Source organism: Acartia tonsa, chromosome 1, assembly GCF_053477335.1.
Source record: "Acartia tonsa isolate MP-2025a chromosome 1, ASM5347733v1, whole genome shotgun sequence".
NCBI lineage: Eukaryota > Metazoa > Arthropoda > Copepoda > Calanoida > Acartiidae > Acartia > Acartia tonsa.
Genome location: NC_137260.1, coordinates 28,039,474 through 28,061,311, shown reverse-complemented (window position 1 = coordinate 28,061,311; position 21,838 = coordinate 28,039,474). Strand labels below are relative to the sequence as shown.

The window sequence follows — 21,838 nt, the reverse complement described above, 5'->3', positions numbered from 1 at the left end:
TCTTATATAATCCTAACCACCTTATTTCTCAACTATTTATATCTAGACAGTCGACATAGGTGGATATAATATACAGTATTTGCTGATTCTTCAAACTATAATTGATGTCTATTTTTATGTAACTTAATGTATTTAGATCAAGCTTTTTATTTTAGAATATAGTAGATAAGAAAGACTTATTTATTGAAAATATTATCATGAATGATATGAAATAGCAAAGAATAAAGACCCAATAATGCACAACTCGCGTAAATGCGCGTTAACTATAATGGTTCTTAATTTGTTAGGCTTATGATAGCCGATTTTATGCTTTGATGCAATACGGCTGCCTGTTGTAGGGAAAGTAGTCATTTAATCTGTCTTTAAAACTTTCCTCTTGTCCCACTCGATTCATATGTTTGATAACTTACATATTATTTTTGATTACATAATTGAGATAAGAAAGGGTTGATATACATAGTGGGGTCGTACAGTACAAGTTATTTATAAGCACACCACACCCTTATGACTTAACATTACACACACACACACAAGAAATTAGATACTAAGGAAGTTGTCTTTTGAATAAATTTTAGCATCTATAAAGATAAGAATGTTTTTGAGAACTTATGACAATATTCACTTGTTCGTCTTCTTAACTCTGAACCAAATTCTGTTTATTTTTCTACATATCATTTCCTGTCCACTTGAAAATGTAATGAATGTCTTGTTGGGTACTCTGCTTGCTAGTGTGTGTTTGTAGCGGACGACTATAACATCTAAGACAAGGGCGGCACTGCACAGTAACAAAAAAATCCGCGACCCGCAAACAGTGAAAATATGGCGCTATGCATGGAATATATGTATCTAAACATATACTGCTTATATAATATTATATTTATATAGGCTTAGTTATACCATGTACATTCAAGGGTTAGCCTTGCTATGTATTGGTGAGTGCCTAGCCTAAAGGATATAGTGAGATGTGTAAGTGAATAAAAGTGTACCTTATGACTTGGGGAACATTTGAGGAGTTAAAGTGGTTATTACAATTTGATTTTAAGATCAGTTAATTGTAATTATATACTAGTAACACTGATTTTTGGAAACTTAATAGCTTTATATTTTTTTATAAACAAAAAAGATTAATAATTTTCCTATCAACGATTAAATAAACACAAAATGTCTAAAGTACTTTTCGTGCTTAGTTTTGTTAATTAATTTTGCTGTCAAATTATTTACTCTAATAAAATATAAAGAGATATCTCTTGAATTAAAATAATAAAAACTTTTAATTTATTGTTTATGATAAGCTTTTAACTGCTGTAATATAGTTAAGAGAGAACGAACGGCTAAAGATTGTTGAAAAAATTACTTTCTAAATTGGCTATAGTTTGTATATTCCTGAAAAGAAATTATTTATATGTTAATGAATGAATTGTTTTTACACCTAACTGTGGCCTGTTAAATTAAACCAAATATCCTGGTTAGCGTGATAAGTAAAATTATAAAAGCATAGACAATAAACATGCACAATTTGGGACAAGTTCAAATTTAATTTCTAAAATTTTTATTTTGTTTTCATTTAAGAAATAAAATCCGCCAAATTTATATTAGTAGCGTTCTCAATTTAAAATGATTTTATAAGAACAAATCATTGATTAAGTAGAGAAAGATGTTACGGGATCCCCACTTTGTATAATTTTTTATTTACTTGTGAGGTAAGTATGACCATAATTTTTGGTCTGAACAAGTTTTAAAATGAAGGCTTGTTATCTGTACCAAATATTTTAATTTTCAAGTGCCCGACGCTTCTTTAAGCATCAAGCCCCTATGTTTAATGAGGGGATGGGGTGGGGTTATAGAACCCTTTCTACAATATCTTTTTAAGGGGGTATATATTTTCCGGTATAAACCCATATCTCTTCTAAAAAGCCTAAATCTTTCTCAGGATTAAACATAATACTAGGTAGAGAGGTCGGTTCAGCCGTTCACAACAACTTTATGATAACACTTAAATTTATGATTTTAACTCAAGCTACTTTTTTAGTATATTTGAATAATCTGAACTGCCCGAAATGTCGTGCAGACTATGAAAAAGTACTTGTAAATGAAAGGGGTGAAACGTTAACATGCAAACGGTTAACTTAGCAAGAGTATTAGACCGTAACAAAGCTCTATTTTTTTACCAATCCAGACATATCATGATATTTAGATTCCACAACTCAATCATTTAGAAGTATAAAACAATTATAAAGTATAATCAAATTGAATTGATCCTATATTAGAATTTTGGTGATTTTAACACCCCCCCCCTCCTTCCCTTCCCACCATATAATTTACTTGCTACCAAATGTAGAATTTCGCTGAAGACTTTGTTTGGAAGATCCACTTTTATATTCCTTCATTGCTGGATGTACTATCTCAGAATACGCTTATATAAAATGTTTGTTTATTGCCGTTCTAAAATTTGCATTTTAAAAAATTCATTACCTAAGTAACATGTTTATTTTTTTATGAGGTCTAAAAGAAGTTTGTAGACCGCTTTTGATAAACTTGATTAAAATATAGATACTTTTAGATAAATAAGTTTTTCTTCAACGTTAGGTTTAAATTATATTATTTAAATGTGGATATTTGTAATTATCTGATCACATGTGTTCTTGTTATTTTGTCAAGCCTATCCTAATTTTCAACTTGCAATTTTAGTTCTGACAGTCACTCAATAAATTTTATTAGATTTGTCATAAATTCTTACAGTACAATATTCAGTTATGATTAAAGGAGGGGTAAGAAACCATTTATTTGGCATAGTCCCAAATTTGCACTAGGATTAAAAATTAGGAAAATGATAGATTAATTTTCTATTGGCAATGGCATACCCCTGATAACAATATGTATAAGTTGACATGATTAAAGATTTGGGGTTGGTATGTTTAAAATTAAGGGTTGCAATTTAGTGAATTTAACAAAAAAAGTATGCATGAGTGAGTTTTTACTAAGGTATTATAAAAATAAAAGGGATATTTAACTCTAGGAAAAAATTATATTTGCATTACATATCTTAGGCACATTATTAAGACATTGTGTATTGATCTTTACATCATTTCGTAAAATCTTTGTATTTTGATGTTTTGTACTTACTTTTTTTGACAAAACTTAAAGTGTTATCTATAAAATATAGCTTTCAAATGTACCTAACCTAACTTAACTAAGTATGGAATTTTCATTTCTTACAAATTTAGCTAATTTTAATTAGTTGATTTTCATGCTTGTAAATTCTATTCTGCTCAAGGCCAAGGACGTACTTAACAAAATGTGATAATTCATGAATAATTAAAATAAAAAACTATTTTTCCATACAAATTTCCAAAGTCAAAAATATTTTTTCACGACCTAATTTTACTATACGCAGTTAATACCTAGTAAATACACTTCTCACAGTTAGAATATTTCTTCTATTTCAATGGAAAAAAAAAAGATATATTCTAACATACATACACAAAAACTGCAGCTTTTGATGTTTAAAAATATAAAGTTTTTTTTATCTTATTGACAATTTAAGATTTTATTTACCTGAAAAATTAAATCTTTCCGAAACAGCATGAATTTGTCGAATATATTATGTTTACATCTATAACATTCTTCAGAATTTTCTTATAACAATACTTTCTTGCTTTATCTTAAAGTGTTTTTGGTCTTGATACTTCTTATCTTTGTATTTTTGCAGCTACTCTACAATTCAGTTATTTTAGTCCGTCTATTATTACTTTTAAGTTATACTTTCAAAATCGTTACTTCTATGTATGTATTGGTGTCTTCAAGTTGGATCTAAACGACGTATTTAGTGACATTTTTAGTCGTTAGTTTATGCTACTTATTAATAAGATTGTCCTTGCCTAATTGATAAATAAGAATAGAAAAAATTAAAATTGATGATAAGCTTTATGTAATTAAATAATAAGGATTTTAGTTACAGTATATAATATATTTTAACAGTGAAAAAACGTTTGCTTATAAGATAAATATTTTAAGTTAACTTTTTGTAACTTGATGAAATTTAGGTTATTGTTAATGGCAAATACCATGTAGACCCTTAGCATTTTAATAATTTAATTGGTTTTAACCTTTAAGTTAATTTATGTATATTTAGTTGAATATTTGACATTTTTAAAATAGATCAACAAGTTATTTTCCTAGGCAAAACTTACCTGTTTTGCGAATTTTACTCTATTATAAAAATATTTACTTCTTACCAAAAATCTATTGGAGAGCGAAGGATGCCCTTAATTACCCTAAGATATTCGTAAAGCTTCTATGAAAAGTACAACACATTAGGACCACCAATTTCCGAGATCTTCAGCTTCACCAAAATAACCCTTTTACATAATATTTTAGGATTAAAATTCATTTCCCATTTCTTAGGTGTATATGTAGTGGAACCTAGTTTGATGTTTATAATGGTATTCCTAAATACAATGCATTTGAATTCAATAATAGCCAAGTAGTCTCCCACTGTGAATATTTATCAACCTTAGCAATGGTACTATGTTTATAATATCCAGTGAGAAAAGTATACTTAAATGGACATGAAATAATGGTATCTAATAAAAAATGCTACAAATAATGCTTCATACATCGCTAAATTTCGAGTCTTTAGCGCCAAGGAATAATATCGTTGTGTTAAATAATTTGGCAGCTGACTTTAAGATGTAATAATAATTAAAAATATGAAATTCAGTCTATAAAAACAGGTTTTCATAACATAAAATGTGCCTGAGAAGCTTTACAGAACACTCTTCCCTTAGAGTGTTAAAATTCAAATTATAGTGATTTTCCATCTCGTTTAAATATTTATTTTTTTATATTGTCTGCAATCATATGATTCTTGTGTAAGTTTTAAGTTTCATGTCCTTAATTTTGTTGTGCACTCTACTTTCAAGTTTTGGGGGTCTTTAAGGATCCTATTTTAAAGGTATATTGAATACAAACCACACTGCGTTCGAAGGTGCTTTGACTTTAGTGTCTGAACCTAAATTGGGACATAGTGCATTTCATTACCCTAGGTTAGGTAACTTCATTTCCCTTTTCAATAAAATCTAAAATGCAGCCGTTTTTGAGAAAATTAGATTTGAAAATTTTAAGTTCAATTTTCACCCACTAGGAGTTATCGCATAACCATGACAAGAAAAGCAAAGCTTATTTATTTAAAATTTTGAACAACTTTGCTTCTATAAAGTTCTTCATAAAACCACTCCTGAAGTGAGTTGATTCATGGCCATTTTTATCAGTTGTTACGGTCACGGAAATTCAGCCTTAAATAAATCATATATAGAGAGGTTTTATGACAGACTTTACAAAAGCAAAGTTGTTCAAAATTTTAAATAAATAATCTTTGCTTTTCTTGTCATAATTATGCGGTAACTCCTAGTGGATGAAAATTGAACTTGAAATTTTCAAATCTAATTTTCTCAAAAACGGCTGCATTTTAGATTTTATTGAAAAGTGAAATAAATTTACCTAACCTAGGGTAATGAAATGCACTATGTCCCAATTTAGGTTCTGACACTAAAGTCAAAGCACCTTCATACTCCCTGTGAAACATGATTTACATTGCTGATTATCTTACTACTTTCCTGTGGTGGTGTATACAAAAGTATCTGCTTGGTTAAGTATGTAATTTGATTAAGATTTAAACCATAGGGCTTCTATCTGTTATCAATACTAAGATGCGTAGTATCTCTATAAGTTTTCTATAATTTACTCTTACACTATTTCCCCAGGGAGGGAGCAAACATAGGGCTGGTTATTGCACTAGTCTCTAAAGTTTTATAATATTTTTTTCTTTTTCGTTGGCTTAACAACTTTGGGGATCTTTTTAGATTTTGATTGGTTGGTTCATTAAATTGAGTGCTCAAACGTTTCAACCACTAATTTTAATCTACAAAAGAGATAATATTGTGTATCATCATTTGGGATGTTTATCAATGTATCGGCCATTGTGTAGGAGTGATGATAGCGTTTACCGCTATTCTATACCTTGCGTTATCAAAAGAGCAGATTTTAACCTATCTATCCTTTGAAATTAGAAGACGTACGTATCAGCCTTCCTAACCTGCAAAGCAATCCTTTAAATGTTGGTTCAGTAAGTAGTTAATCCTAGTCCCGACTCTCAAGGAAACCCAATTCTAACCGATAAGGTTCTCCCTTTCTTAACGGCTTGCCACTAATTCCCTTGACAGTGTTTTATTCGAGCTAGGTAAATTATAGAGTAGTTTTCAAAACGAGTTTTACCAATTAATAACTAATTCCTTATTATTTTATAATTTTATTTTACAAGACTTATTTAAACACAAAACAATCACAAAGTATTAATTAGATTTTAATTGAATTACAAGATCTCAAGATTTAATGATATTAGATTTATATAAATGGTGGAATAATACTTATGGACTAATTTTACAAGACAAAACAATTCAAGATTTAATAATATTGGATATATAATAGGTGGAGTTATTCTTATGACTTAAAGGACAAGACAGTACAATCTAAATTCAAAATAGTTGCAATAATTCAGAATTAAACCAAACAAAATTGTATTCAAAACTTATTTAACACAAAGAATTATCAATTAATGAATACTTAATTACAGACGTGATAGGTATACCTATCTCAATGGATTATTAATTATTTAAGTATTAATTACTATTCAAAGTTGTTTCTTTATTTTAAAATGATAATCAGTCAATAGCGTCGGACTTTTAATGAGGCTTTTAAAACAAATCTTTTACTTAATGCTTAGTTTAAAATTTAAAATTAAATAACCAATTAATGGTGTTAAATGTTATCTGAGGCTTTAAATAAATGTTACTTCAAACTTTGGCTTAGAATTTAAATTGTTAAATCAATCAATGATGTTAAATGTTTATTGAGGCTTTAAACAAATGTTACTTAAAACTTTGGTTTAGGATTTTAAATTAAAATCAACCAATAGTGTTAGAATTACTAAGGCCTTAAATAAATGTTACTTAAACTTTCGTTTCGGATTTTTAAGATTAAAATCAACCAATAGTGTTAGAATTACAGAGGCTTTAATTAATATTACTTAAACCTTTGGCTTAATGAAATTGTTATCAAATGTCAATTATTTCAGGTAGTCAAATTCAACCACTGGTGTTTGGAATATCCTTGGATATGATTAAGGTAATTAAACCAAAGTTTTGTAGTAAAACTTACTGGATTTCTATAGATCTGGAATTAATTTTCTATGGACTATGTTCTACAAGTGAGATGCTTTAAGTTTGATGGTTGTAAGAAGAGTGAGGAATTTCCAGAAATCCCTTCCTTTTATACTTTTGGGGACGCTTGTTGCGCCCCCTAGACGTCTGGTTTTAACCATAATTAATGGCCATCTTGGCTATCTGTTGCTATGATTGTCACATATCAGACGTCTAAGCTTTTGTGGTTGTTGGTTTTAGACGTCTAAATCACTGATATTTTCACTTTCTAACATGGTGAAATTTGGTATACTAGACGTCTAGTTTTTGATCTGTGGATAACTGTTTATTGGGGTTGTCACTTTTTAGGGTAAAACTTTCCCTTTTTTCACTTTCTTTCTGTCTTAACAAGTGTATGAGTCACCGGGTTATGAACCCTGGTGTGTGACAAGTTCATTGACTGCTTAAAACAATCTCATTCTGACAACCATTCTTCCACCAAAGGCCTGTAATATTTTAAGTTTGATTATAAAGGAAAAGGTTGTGGTTTTTAAATTTAAAGATGTGATAAAAAAAACGAATAAATAATTTGTTGATTTTGAACTTTTTTATCCTTGTTACAATATTAAACATTTTTTTAGGATACTACTTGGATGTTGCATTTTGGACAAGGACAAGCTATGTTATAAGGTAAGTGTTTTAAAGCTTACTTTTTACATTATATTCCACTTTACAAAAAAAAGGAGAAAAAAAATTAATTAGCTTGCCAAGTATATTTTTTTTTGCATAAAAGAGAAAGAGAAAAGAAAAGGAAATTTTTTATGTAGTACCTGTAATACTAAAATTTTGGTGATTTATTCTTTGCTGTGGGCAATGATGATTAGGCGGGAAATCTCTGCTAGGGTGATTTTGTATGCGATCCTGCTGGGTAGGATCAAGCAACATGCTCCCTGTGGCATGCAGTTTAGGAGCTCTCGGAAGGTGATGGATGAAGACAGGTATAGTCTGTATACTGTTTCTTCATTGGTTTCTGTGAGGGATCTGATGGTCTGCAGTATCTCAGGCAGGCGATATGCGCGGGAGTAGGTGGATATTTGCATCAACAGGTGACGTTTTGCAGGAACGGTGTGGTTGATCAACGGCATGCTGGGCAGTATCAGGTATCGGTTGGTCATCTTCTCCAGGTACTTGGTGGAGAAGTTAGGAATTGTGCTTAAAACCTCTCTGTTGGCATGATGCCATAGGGAACACATTTCTCCTTCGGGAGTGAGCGGGTATCTTTTGGGAGGCTCCAAGACTTGAAATTTGAAATTATTCAAAGTAACAGAGACAATACTGCGATCTTGGTGAATGTGCTTCAAGGAAGGAACCCACGAATGTGGACAACTCGTATTGGCGAGTCTCACCAAGTTGGCTCCCTGGCTGTATACCATGGTAGGTACATACAAGCCCTGCGTTATGGCGTATGAGGTTGTTTGGGCCTCATACACTGTCAGCTGGTCTGTCACCAAATCCCAAGTGCATGATTTAGCTGTCCCCCTGGAGAAGTTTGATACATGACTCAGCTGGTAGGTCTTGATAATATTATTACTGAGTATTATCTGGGGACAGCTATTCTTCAGAGTGCTCATGCCTTCTTGGTTTACTTTCCCCATATCGCGCGTTATCTGTGGAATACTGGTCATGTTGGTGTTGATCTGCTCGACCACAGCTAATGGGGTAGGATAGATCATGTTGGTGAAGAATGCTCTTCTTTCATTTAGGTCGCTGACTGTGAACCCGTCCATCAGTCTTCGTTTCAGTGAGTAAATCTTTTTGCGCTTGGAGGGTTGTTCTGCTGATGGAATGGGCGCCCTTGTTTTAGGGGTTACCTCTGTATTAGGGGGCGAGTTTGGGGCTGAAATTATGTATTTAGGGCTTTCAGGGGGGGTCCTAGGACCAAAGTTGGGTTTATAAGATGGCGAATTTGAAGGTCCGGGGGGGCATTCTGGGGACTTTCTAGGGGGCGTGTTGGCGCGTGCTGTTCTCTTAGGGGATGGGGGGTTGTAGTCGGGGCTGGAGCCACGGGGTTTTGTCCACGAGTAAGTCTTCTTTACGCGTTTATTAGGGGCGCCGCCGCCTGAAACATTTAAAGTATAAGTTTTATATAGTATCACAGTTAGTTTACATTGTATCACATTGAGTTACACTAAATTTGGGAGGAGCTTTGCTCCTTCACTAAAATTGAAATAATATATGTTTCTATCAACAAAAATGATATGTGTAGAGATAATTTTCGAGTTTGTTTACATATGATTTTTGGCGGTGAAAGGACAATGGAGAATAATTTATATTTACATCAAAATATAGTTATTTTGTGGTTAAGATTTAGCATAAGTTTAACAATGTTTATTAGTAAGTGCAGGGGTTGGATATTGGAAGGTATTTTCATATTTAATATTGAAAGAAAATTTTCATTTTGATATTACAAAATAGATTTTATTGGTAAATTTTAATATTTTAATAAGTTGATAAATTTGTAGGGTGTTATAAATGGAAAATAAAATATATATATAGATAGGTTGAGAGATAAATATTACAGTGTAGTCATAATATTACAAAAAAAATTCAGGGGGGGGGGGTAAATGGGAAATAATTTTGTGAGTCTCCAAAAGAAAAATTTATAGATAGGGTTTGAAGATAAATGTTAAATTGTAGTTAAAATAATAAAAAGATTGTGGTGGGGGGGTTTTAAATGGTAAATAATTTTATGTTTTCAAAAGAAATATTTATAGATAGGATGTGAAGATAAATGTTACATTGTTGAAAGTTTACAAATTATGGAGGGTTGGGTAAATGAAAAATAAATTTTATATATCCCCAAAAATAATGTTTATAGATAAGTTTTAGCGATAAATGTTACAGTATAATCAAAGCATTACAAAATGTGGGGGGGGGTAAATGAAAATAAAATTTTCTATATGTAAAATAAGCCTTTATAATTGATGTGTAAGGAGAAGGATATGTTATTGGAAAATTAAATTTTGTGTAGCAGTAACTTTTAGATTAGCTTGCCTACAGATTATCAATTATAAATGATAAATCTACACTTTTTGTTCGGTTCAAATTTTTAATAGGCTATTTGTTAGCGAGATATAAATATGAAAAATAATAGAGTTACCTGATTTTTTAGGACTTGGTGGATCTATTGGTTGTATTTCATCGTCCGACTGAAATAATATAAAGGTAAGGAAAAGGTAAAAAAAGAATATTATTGTGTAGTTGGGAATAGTAAAAGATTGTGGGTTGAAAACATTATTTATAATTTTGTAAATAAAAAGATAAAAAATTTGAACCAATATGGTTTAAAGACTTGTTGAAATAAGAGGTTTAGGGGTAGGGGGGGGAAATTTATTTTAGACTGAATAACATATTTTAGTGATTCTATATGAATCTATTATCGGGTTAAATTACATGCTTTCTATTAGGGTTATATTAAAACAATTATACTTACAAAGCAGTCATATACTGGCTGTTTCTGCGCCATCATTGAATATGAGTGCTGTATTCTTCCCTTCCCTCTCGTTTCCGGATCCTAATGAGTTAAGTTCTGAAGATCTTGGAGCCGTTGAAGGGGTGGTTCTTGATGGGTCTGGCAAAACTGCTCCCAGGTAATCTGTAAGACATATAATATGTAAGGGAAAAAAATTGCATTTTTTTTGGAAAATATCTATTTATAAAAAAAAATCTTATTATTTTAGAGGTTTCCGAATTGACTTGAATACGTGGTTGCTTATTGCAATTCTCGTCCTTGTACTGTTGTTGGTCTTAACGCAAATGTGTATGGTTTTCGTTAAGTTGGGAGGTATGTTTCTAATTTAATTAAATATTTATGATAAAGAATATATTTTAACTTTTCTATCTGTATTTTTAAATTCCTTATACGGAAAGGAGAGTTAAAATAATGCAAGCGCTGTATGCCGCGTAAAATTTTTTACTAGTAATGAACTAAAATTCGCGTGTGTTTCATTGTTTATATAAATTATTGGAGTGAGGATATTCTTTGTAAAACAATTTTTAATATTTTAGCGTTATTTGAACGGTGTTTTCGACGGACAAACAATATTCGGCGAGTGGAGGAGGGAAATGGAGCCCACATTGAAATGAATCCGTTAAACCCTGCTGGAAATAACATCTATGATGATGTTGAGTTCTAGAGAGTGAATTCAAATCGTATTTAATAAAATTATACAAGTTAGTTTAAATAAGAGGTCAACAGAAAATTTGAGGATTTTATTATATTTAATATAAAAATTTGAAAGTAATTTGGGTATTTTTATATGATAAAGCTTGTATAAATTTGTGAAATACGACCTAATTTCTGTGTGTTTTCTATTTAAGAACATTATAAAAAAAATTTTACCTGATTTTTCAGTACTTTAGTAATAAAGTTGATCTAATGATCTCTGTAAGGCAGAGTAATGATAACAAATGTGATTTTAATTATTAAAGTATTTTTCACTGAGTATTGTGTCTATCTTTTTAACTTTTGTAACTGTTTTCTTCTATAATTATTCACTATAACTTGAATATGTTTTTGCTTTCAGATTTATTGCGAATATGGATATCTATTCTATTTTGTTTGATGTCGGCGATGAAACTGGGGGTCAGGATCTGGGGGTCGGCGATTTTAAATCGGAGTTTGAGGGGGATGGAGGAGACGGGGGAACTGTGTTGGTCGGTGTGGCTGGCAATTCCACGACGATCAATGTGGTGGTGGGGGGAAGTGTCTTTGTGATCTGCGTTCTCACAATGTAAGTAAAAATTTTTTATTGTTGGTTAATATCGTTATTCTTGAAAACAAAATAGCAGTCTAAGAATTGTTTTTGTGTGAAGTTTATCTTTGCTATTTTTGTGTTGGCTTCAACAAAGAAGGGTGTGTTTTTTAGGTTGACTAAATCTATGTTTAAGATTCCATTTGGGAAGTCTATTGCCTGTAATAGTAAACCGTGTTCTAATTGTGGGCGTTCGAGCTGTATTAAGCATAAAAATCTGTCATCAAAGTTAATCTCAATCTTTGAATCAAGCTTGGTATGACCTGGCAGTATAACAAATGATGTAAGGGAGGTTAAGTAGTAGTCTGCCTTTATTTGTTCTATTTTAAAGTATGGTGATCCGTGGATGATTAGTTCGTACATCTAATGTTTTTTTATTTGTTTCAGGCTGCTTCGGATGCTGTTCAAGCGTTTATGGAGACAATCCACCGGTAAGATTTGTTCTTAAATTTCAAATGGGAATTGGGCTTGATTATTTAAAATGAAACGTTTAAACAGGTAGTTTATTAGTTTGTAGGTACCATAAATGTAAAATAATACAGATGAGATTAGGGCCGTCACCAGAATAATTGCTACTGGCAGTAAAAACAAGATTGCTATCAAAATACCGATAAATTGGGCTGGGTTCAGTTCTTCAGTATGGTTGATTACAGTTTTCATAGATTGAATGTTTTCTTTTTAGCTGCCAACCGAGATCTCAACGATGTTATCGGGTCTGGAGATGCTGCGGGTGAACTAATCCAGGTACATTTTTTAGATTCTGGAAAAGAAATAATTATTTTGTCGAATATAATTAAGAGGGAGATGCAATATAATCAAAAAGATATACAATTTAAGAGTTATAATGCAAGAAAAAAAAATACATAAAAAACGAAATATTGAAGGAAAACTTAAAAAATATAATATTTTTTTAGCTGGAACCTGTTAATGTCAGCTCCAAGACCTGCACTCAGCCCCGTCCCGGCCTTGTGAGAAAGGTAAGAATAGGGTTTAATTTATTAATGGTAGGTAGTTAAGCTTTAAAGAATATTATGCAATATTATTCGGTTCTTTAAGAATACTTTATTATTTTAGAGGTTAACTGCGTTCGAGCCGAGAAGGATTAATTTTGTAAGTTTGTATTTCATTTATTGGTGTGGGAGGGGATTTTGAATGATATTAATAAGTAATTAAAATAATTTCTTAAGTTATTTATAGGTTTAGTTAGTAAATTTCTTGATTAAAATCTTATTTAATATTTTAGGATGAGGTTTGAAGCGTCTGTGTTTTCTAAGAAGAATTACTACTACCCACATATCAACATAGTTGGGGGGGGTTAGTTTAAAAATGTTTTTCTTCTTAAAAATACTAGGGCTAAATTTAGGTAAAACATAAGTAGAGATTTTCGATGGGTTAAGTTATTTATTTGCTAGAAGGGTTTAAGTTTAGGGTACGTATTTAATCTAGGATTAGCAGTTGGATAAGGAAAAAAATATGTTGGATTGTATTAACTTTTAGGGGGGGTAGAAAAAATAGGGGGGGAGGTTGTAGAATGAAGGATTGTAGGTTTAGTATATGAATGGAAAGAAATTTTACAGGATAAAAGGAAACGAAAGTAAAAAAATTGTGGGTAGGTATTTAAATACGTAATTTTAATTGTAAAAAAATGTTCGGAAAGGTGGGGGGTTAAATTTTGGGGGGGGGTAATAAAATTGAAAGAATTAGGATTTCTTTTCGGGCGCAGAGATTTAAGTTAGGACGAATTTAATTTTAAGTTGGGGGTTAACTTTGGGGGGGGGTAATAAAATTTAAATAATTAAGATTTGTTTTCGGGCGCAGAGATTTAGGACGAATTTAATTTTAAGGTGGGATATTTTAAAATTTAAGGAGTTAATATTTCTTGTCGGGCGGAAGGATTTAGGTTAGGATAAAATTAAATTTAAGGTGGGGGTTAAATTTGGGGGGGGGAATAAAATTTAAAGAATTAAGATTTCTATTCGGGCGCAGAGATTTAGGATGAATTTAATTTTAAAGTGGGATATTTTAAAATTTAAGGAGTTAATATTTCTATTCGGGCGCAAGGATTTAGGTTAGGATGAAAATAATTTTAAGGTGGGTGTTAATTTTGGGGGGGGGAATAAAATTTAAAGAATTAAGATTTCTATTCGGGCGCAGAGATTTAGGACGAATTTAATTTTAAAGTGGGATATTTTAAAATTTAAGGTGTTAATATTTCTTCTCGGGCGCAAGGATTTAGGTTAGGATGAAAATTAAAAATGAGAAAATCTTTACTAGAATGTTATTAACCTATGTATTATTATGATATATATTTTTAGAGGAAAAGACCACTACATTCCTGACAAATGAATAACATTTGGTTTGGAGGGGGGGGGTTTAGGCTATTGAATATTATATCTTAATATTGATGGGTATCGTTAGATTTATTATTGGAATGAAAGTAAGTGTAAAGAAAAATTTATCAAGGGATATGAAGGGAAATTTAAAGGTTGTAAAATTAGGGGAAATATGTATGGAATAAGGATTTAGAGTTTAGTGCTTTGAAAGTAATAAATTTAGGGGGTTAATTTATTTATGCACTATTGTCATGTTTGGAATGGCCTTTTCTCAAAAATTAAAAGAATTTTAGTTTTTGACTAAATTCTTAAAGTTAATTAATATAAAATATTTAAGATTTGGTGTTAAGATTTTGGTTTAAAGTAAAATTAAAGGACTATTTCTGTTTTTAAAATTCTAAATTTGATATTCAAAAATTCTTTATTATCAGGTGTGTGTCTTAAGGCTTGGACGTCCTGGAGAATTTATACTGTAGTATTTTAAGAAAGTCTTTACTTCGAAATTATGAAACTTAAATATATTTGTTAAGTATTTGCGTAAAATTTAAGTGAAAGTTTAAAAATGGAGTGCGTCATTTTAATGGCGTGGGTTGGATGGAGGGTTTAAATAAAATTGTTAAAAAATTTTAGAATACTCTTCAGGAATGTTAAAGAAAGACACGCCACTGTATAATAACAGAAGTAAAATATGATAGATTTTAATTTATCATTAAATTGATATTGGTATAACTAAAGAAAGTAATTTGTTTCGAGATACATTAATTTAACACCTATTTGTATAAGTGGAGGTAAAAATAGATTTTTATTAGCTTCTTAACGTATCGGAAATAATTTATATGAATAGATGGTTAATTAAAGGGAACAAGAAGAATTATGGGTGTTAGTTAAATGCTATGTAAATCAAGTAGCGTTTAAAATCTGTTGTATTAAGGGGAATCATTCTTTTGTACTATAAGATTTATGGGTTATGGTGTTAAAATATTTTGAGCGAAGCTAGTGGAAATCTGTATTTATCTTCATTATTTTAACAAGGATGTAAATTTTCAAAATTTATTTGTAAATATGTAAAGTTTGTATAAATTAAACTAAAATTTGCAATTTTTAAAGATTTTAAAGTTTAGAAAAGATCGTTTTATAATATTATTAGCATTCTTGTGATAAAAAAATTGTACCTAAGAAATTTGTATATAAAAGATTAGAGTATTTGACTAAATTACGCTTATATTTCAAAAAGAACTTGTACCTGTTTTTAGTAATTATGTGACAGAAATTTATGTAACGTTGTTTTAAGACGAAAATTAAAATAAAAGTGGTTTATAAATTTCACGTTTTCCTTTCTTATTTTATCTATAAATTAATAAATTAAAATCTGATAAAGAATTAAACAAGTGAGTGTATTAAAATAATTTCGAGGTGAATGTTTTCATATGAATATTGTTTGATTCTTTATAAATGTTTCGGAAAGATTGGAACTAGTTTTAGTGAAAGAAAAATGTTTTAAAAAATTTTTCACGTCCTTGGAATAAAAATTGTTTTAAATGTACGGAAATTTCGAGGTCAGAATTTATTTTAAAAGATCATAAAGGTTGAATGTTTTTCAAATCTAATTAAAATATTAATCTTTAAATGGTCGTTTTAAAAGATAAAGATGATTAATCGATTGCGTCTTTTTTCTTAATTTGATAATACCTAGTTGTATATTTCCGATACATAAATTTTAATGTAAATCTGTTTTTAAGATCTCGTAAAAAAAACTGATTTTATGAAAAGAAAAGGTGTTATGATAAACCAATTTAAAACGTAATACCTAGTTATTTTGATTAAGATTAAAAAAAAGTTTTATTTATTTCGAATATAATTCTAAAATTTGTACTATTATGTGGTTGAAAGTAAGGTTAAAGTTTATTGAGTAGGAGCAGGTTAGTTTGAATACAATGGGTGAAAAATACATTGTAAAATTTTGGTTAGAAATAAGTAGGGGCAATTTAACTTGTGTGTTTAGTGGACCAAAAAAGATTTATGGCACGAGGATACAATAAGCTTGTGCGGAGGGGAGGGGGTTATAAAATTTATGGGGTGGTATTAAGATATTTAGATAAATATTGAGATTTCGTTATCTTTATGGTTATAAACATTAATTTAAATGGTAGGTTGTAAGATTTATGCGGTAAATATTTGGTAAGAAAATTGACAAGAAGTTTTCATCTGCCGAAAATAGATGTAGAGAAACCGTTGGCCAAATATTTGAAGATTTATGTTAGCAATCAAGGAGGACTAGAAATTTGGATTACAGGATGGAAATAAGTTAACCGTTATTGAATATTTGTTTGCAAAAATGTTCTATAAAGCTTAGATTAGAAAAAAAATTTTTAATGGTATGGAATTTATCTTGTATGTAAATATTGGATCGATTTTAACATGGAATTATAAACGGCTTAAAGGTATGAATAATAGAGCTTGGATTCCTTAGAGGAGATCGGTGAGAATTGCGTGTTCTATAATGCTTAGTATTTAATAAAAATAGGTAATAATGCGATTAATGAAATTATTAGGTAAGAATAGAAGGTTTAACTTTTATTTTGTAGAATTATAAGTTAAAAATGCTTCATAATACTTAACAATGAGATTAATATACAGGTGAGAAGTTAATTCGAACTGTTCGTTACTTTGATAAAATAAATAAATGAGCGTTTGAATGTTTAATGCAAAGCGTGTTTTATATTGCTTAGTAAAAAAAATAAAGATTAGGTCAGAGATTTTATTTAACGAAAAAAAAATAAAAAGCAGTGTTACAATTAAATAGATAGATAATAAGATGATTAAAGGTTTAATTTCACGTATATATATATAAAAAGAATATTATTAGGTACGAAAGGAGAAAATTATTTGCTAGACGCGGAAACGTGTTTATGTATATTAGAAAAAGATTAAGCGTGTTCTATACAGCTTAGGCTAAATTAGAATGGGTCGATTCCAGTATGGGGGGGGGTATTTACACAGTAATTGTTAAAACCATATTATACAATAATTAGGGTGAATCGATTTCGAGATTAGATTAATTATACTTATTATTAGGAAGGGTTAATTATAAATTGATGCTTGGGACTTAACTTAGTTAATCAATTAATATGGCGGATATTAAGTAATGTAATTCAATAGAAATATGCTTAGATGCATTGAATTATGAAAGTGTGTAGTATATAGCTTAGATTCACTCATATGATTAGTTTGAATTGGTTGGAATCGATAAAGGTAAAAAAAAAATGTAACAGAAATAATGTACAATAATTATATTAATAAATACACAAACAAAATTGTAATTTAAATAGTCTCATTTGTCGTATTTCTAAAAAATGTGTCGCTATAAAGATTGATGTCAAATCCGAATTTTTTACGTTCTGAAATAGACATAGCATCAAAGAATATGTAAAATACATAGTAGAAATAAGGCAGATGATTTCGGAGGATGAAATTAAGCACTCTAGGTGCGAAATTTATTGAAGGATTTAGCTGTTTATAGATAATAGCGGCATTACATAAATTAGAAATAAAAATGAGGTCTTTATGTTTTATAATGATCTCTAGATTAGGCTTTAAGATTCTATCTCTAAAAAGATCTTTTTCAGCTGGCGTAAGGTGTTTAAATTTTAATAAGGATCTGTCTATTATTTCGTCCACGTTCAATATATTGTTTCTGATGGTGCTGGATATGTTATACATCTGAAACAAAAAAAAGAATTATGCATGATTTTTTCTTACCATTTTAATAATGCTATTTTCCATTGGAACTCTTTTACAATGACGTGTAGATTTTAAGAAAAGTTTTTGCACTATGGCTACGAGAATAACTACTAATCCTACAGCTGAAATATCAATTAATATGCCTACGTAATTATCTTCAACATATTCAGGAAATGTCAGATTATTTTTAACTTTATCTTCTTTTTTTCTTAAATAATCTGTCATGTAATCTATTCTATTGTGAGAAAATGTAGATTCCTCGACATCTATTGCTGAGTTACGCTTGAAGGATACTAAACCAATCTCCATGTCTATGAATGATAAATTACCATCAAAAGTTATATGTGCAGGTAAATCTGATTGAGCTAAATCAACATTTAATTGATTATTTATAGCATTAATAGTTAATTGGCTGGCTTTATGTAGCAAAACTCCTTCATTTGTTGGTGTAAAGGTAATTGATGGGTTATATTGAAATTCACAAAATTTTAATGTATTATTAAAATTTTCTGAGTTTAAGGCTGTTAGACATTTACTAAGATTAATCCTTTGTTTATAAGATAAAGATTTATCTGATGGCTTAATATATTTATGTATTGAAGGATCAAAAAGATAACCTTCTTCTAAACCAAAATTATTATAATATACAGGAAGTAGTTTGTTTCCTGTTTTTTGGTTGTGATATTCAATCTTTTTAATATAATACGTAGGTATACCATCCTTAATAAATGAATTAATTATTTTAATGTCTGTTTTAGGTGTGTTGTATTCAAAAGTCGAGATGGCAGAGGCCAAGCGATCTGTGATTATGTTTTGTTTGGCTTGTTTTATGGCTTCATAATGTGAGTCCAGGTTAGTAAATAAATAACTTAGTGTTTCTTGTATAAATCGAAATTGGATAATAATTGATGTAAAGGATTGACTGTTGGCTTTAAAAGCGTCCCAAGTAGCATATTTATCAAATGTTATTTTTGTGACCGCATTTAAATAGTCTAATGCATTAAGGGTATCATTTAAAAATTTCTCAGATACTTCAAATTTACCAGATTGGTGATAAGGCGATGGAACCTCTTGTGTGTAATATTGCTGTAATTCAGTAAATTTTTTGTTTATTTCCATAATTTTTTGTATCTGAGTATTTACTAATGATAAATGTACATAATACTCATTTGTTATTAGCGTGTTATATTGTAGGTCGTTACTTGCAGGCAATGGGAATTTTGTATTTGCTTGATCATAAATATTGAATACTGTTGTATTAATTTTGTTAATATCAGGTAATTTACATTCAAGTTTTATAATCGTTTCAAATTTATAATCATACATATTAGTAGTAATAGTGTCGATTAAGAAAAATTGCAAAGAAAATATTGACGATGGAAGGATTAATATTAATAGATATTTTAATAGCATTATGAATCAAAAATCTTAATATCAACTTTTGAATTAAAATTTACCTTTTTATTCTGATTTTGTGCTTTTTTAAGGGCTGATCTTGTTACAATCTGTTTGTCTTCGTCGTTGTGGTCTTCAGGTAGGTCAACTGGCTCTATGGGGACAACTCCGTTCTCAAGTTCCTTAACAATTGCAATTTCGTCGTCAATAATTTCCTCAGGTGTGTTAAATATTTCTTCAAGAACTATATTATCTGATGATAAAAGATTATCTAATTCTTCTTTATTTATATCCTCATACTGTTTTAGGCAAATATTTTTAACAGAAGGGGGGAGGGGGTCAAATAGGGGGTCTGAAGGAATGTATTTTTTTATCTCATTCCTGTTTCTTTTTAATTGTTTATTATTTAAATTAGATATAGCTTTTACTACTACAGCTTTTTCAGGGAGTTGTACAATAACAAAGGGTGTTTGATAATAAGTTGTTTTTAACGGTCGTGTATTACCTAAGATTTTGGATTGATCTTTTACAAATACAATGTCTCCAATTTTATAATCTCTGGTGATTCTATTTTTATTTTTGTATGTTGTTCTATCTACATTAACTTTTCCAATTTTTAATTGTGCTTCTTTCCATATTTTTTGTAGAAAGTTATGTTTTTCTTTTATTTGGTCAATGTGGATATGAGCATTTGGATGTATTTTAGGTAGGTTGTCTGATAGAAGTGGATTTTCTGACAAATGTACACCTGGTCCGAAGATAAGTTCAGCTGGAGAGTAGCCTGTTTTGTGAATTTTTGAGGTATTATGCAATAGACTGACAGAGCAGCAGAGGAAACTCCAATTGAATGACGGACTAATTGCCAAGACTTTTTTGAAATATGTTTTAAACAACCCCACGTATCTTTCTATCCCTCCATGGCTAAATCCTGAGAAGGCTGAGGAGTAAAACATTCTACATTTTAAGAAAGCTAAAGTTGAGATTGTCTTTTTTGATACAAAGAATGGGGCGTTGTCAGCAAGTATGCTTTTTGGGTGCCAAAATTGAAATATGTAATTTTGAAAAATATGTAAGAATTCCTCGCTTGTCTTATTGACTACGGGGAAACAATTTATGAAATTTGTAGCTGGACATTTTACAATCAGTATATGCACAAATCCACTACTACTAGGAAGACTTTCTATTAGGTCCATGTGTAAAATTTCACCTGCCTGGTCACTGATTGGATAGAATCCTAATTTTTCATTTTTAGAGTACTGATTTACAAGCTGACATGCATAACAAGTTTTTGTAAATTTATCAACATATTCTTTTAGGCGAGGATGAAAATAATTTTGGAGATTAAGAATCATTTTATCTTTGCCAGAATGGTTCGTAGCCAGGTGAGCAGAAGCTATATATGCATATAATAGCTTAGAAGGAATATAGAGTTTTGGAATGTCATCCTTGTCAATGTAATATAAAAGTGCATTTTTAATTTTGTATTTATTATTGTTATGTACATAAGTGTCTTCCGTTAATGCTTGGATGTAAATGTCTTTGTATTCTATTTTTTGTTCATCAATAATTCTTTGAGTGGTTAGAATTTTTTCTAAATCTTTCAATGGTTGAAAGATTGAAGTTAAATTTTCAATTATTTTATTGTATGAAAGACTAGAGCCTAAGACTTTTTTGCTGAGTTTTGTCTCTTTAAAATCTTTTTCAAATTTTTCTCTAGAGATTTGAGATAAGAGGTTAATATGTACTTCAGGAATGGAGTATGCTGTAATGTTGTTGACTGATAATGATTTTTCAGGTTTTGGATCTTTGTACTCAACAAACTGTGGATGTTGTACTACCCATTTGGCCCAGTCGCCAATGGACATCTCCTCAGCAGGCATATTGTCATCTAAGCTGTCCTTCACATACAGAGGTAATTGTATTTTTACTCTTTCATGTTTTGGGACTTGAAATTTTCTGCTTAGATAATCTGCTGGGTTGTTTTTTGAACTTAAAAATGCAAGTGTGACAGTTTTATGGTCATGTTTAATAATTAATCCCCATCTTTTCATTTTTCTACATGATTTTGTGACTCCTTCATTATACATCCAGAGGACTGTTTTATTATCACATAATGCTAGAGTTGGGTCGAAGCCTCGAAGGTGCTCCGTAGCATGTAAGGCATCTAGAAGTGCATTAAGTTCTAGAGTATATATAGCATTACTTTCTACTGTTTCAGGTATAGACTTTGTGTGATAGCAGATAATTTCAAAAGTTCCTCTGTGTTTGCTGAGCTGATATTCTGGGTAAGAAATGTTTATTGCTGGTCTTACAATTAGGGTGTCTTTTGATTCATAAAGTAGAAAAATGAGGGGTGCTG

The 21,838-nt window shown here is 30.2% G+C and overlaps 1 protein-coding gene across 3 annotated transcripts; it reads left to right on the top strand.

The window, feature by feature from the left end:
- The first annotated feature begins 7,074 nt into the window (after positions 1 to 7,074).
- LOC145316599 (uncharacterized) lies at positions 7,075 to 13,309 on the top strand. 3 transcript variants are annotated; one of them, XM_080157251.1, is made up of 10 exons: positions 7,075 to 7,182; positions 7,838 to 7,886; positions 10,369 to 10,421; positions 10,937 to 11,040; positions 11,265 to 11,989; positions 12,398 to 12,441; positions 12,693 to 12,754; positions 12,925 to 12,987; positions 13,085 to 13,120; positions 13,254 to 13,309. In XM_080157251.1, exons 5-10 carry the CDS (start codon positions 11,796 to 11,798, stop codon positions 13,263 to 13,265), a joined length of 411 nt encoding a protein of 136 aa, XP_080013377.1. In that variant the 5' UTR covers positions 7,075 to 7,182; positions 7,838 to 7,886; positions 10,369 to 10,421; positions 10,937 to 11,040; positions 11,265 to 11,795; the 3' UTR covers positions 13,266 to 13,309. The 3 variants fall into 3 exon arrangements, with proteins under 3 accessions (XP_080013377.1, XP_080013368.1, XP_080013360.1); XM_080157242.1 differs by lacking the exons at positions 7,075 to 7,182; positions 7,838 to 7,886; positions 10,369 to 10,421 and adding an exon at positions 10,452 to 10,846; XM_080157234.1 differs by lacking the exons at positions 7,075 to 7,182; positions 7,838 to 7,886; positions 10,369 to 10,421; ... (3 more) ...; positions 13,085 to 13,120; positions 13,254 to 13,309 and adding an exon at positions 10,455 to 10,846 and having other exon boundaries at positions 11,265 to 11,755.
- The last annotated feature ends 8,529 nt before the right edge of the window (positions 13,310 to 21,838 follow it).

What these genes read in the sequence shown, in the direction of transcription:
- LOC145316599 (XM_080157234.1), top strand. Translation starts at nt 10,650, where the DNA reads ATGCTTTCTATTAGGGTTATATTAAAACAATTATACTTACAAAGCAGT. An exon ending in TCTGGCAAAACTGCTCCCAG is followed by an intron (nt 10,847 to 10,936) that starts GTAATCTGTAAG and finishes TTATTATTTTAG; the next exon opens with AGGTTTCCGAATTGACTTGA. An exon ending in GGTTTTCGTTAAGTTGGGAG is followed by an intron (nt 11,041 to 11,264) that starts GTATGTTTCTAA and finishes TTAATATTTTAG; the next exon opens with CGTTATTTGAACGGTGTTTT.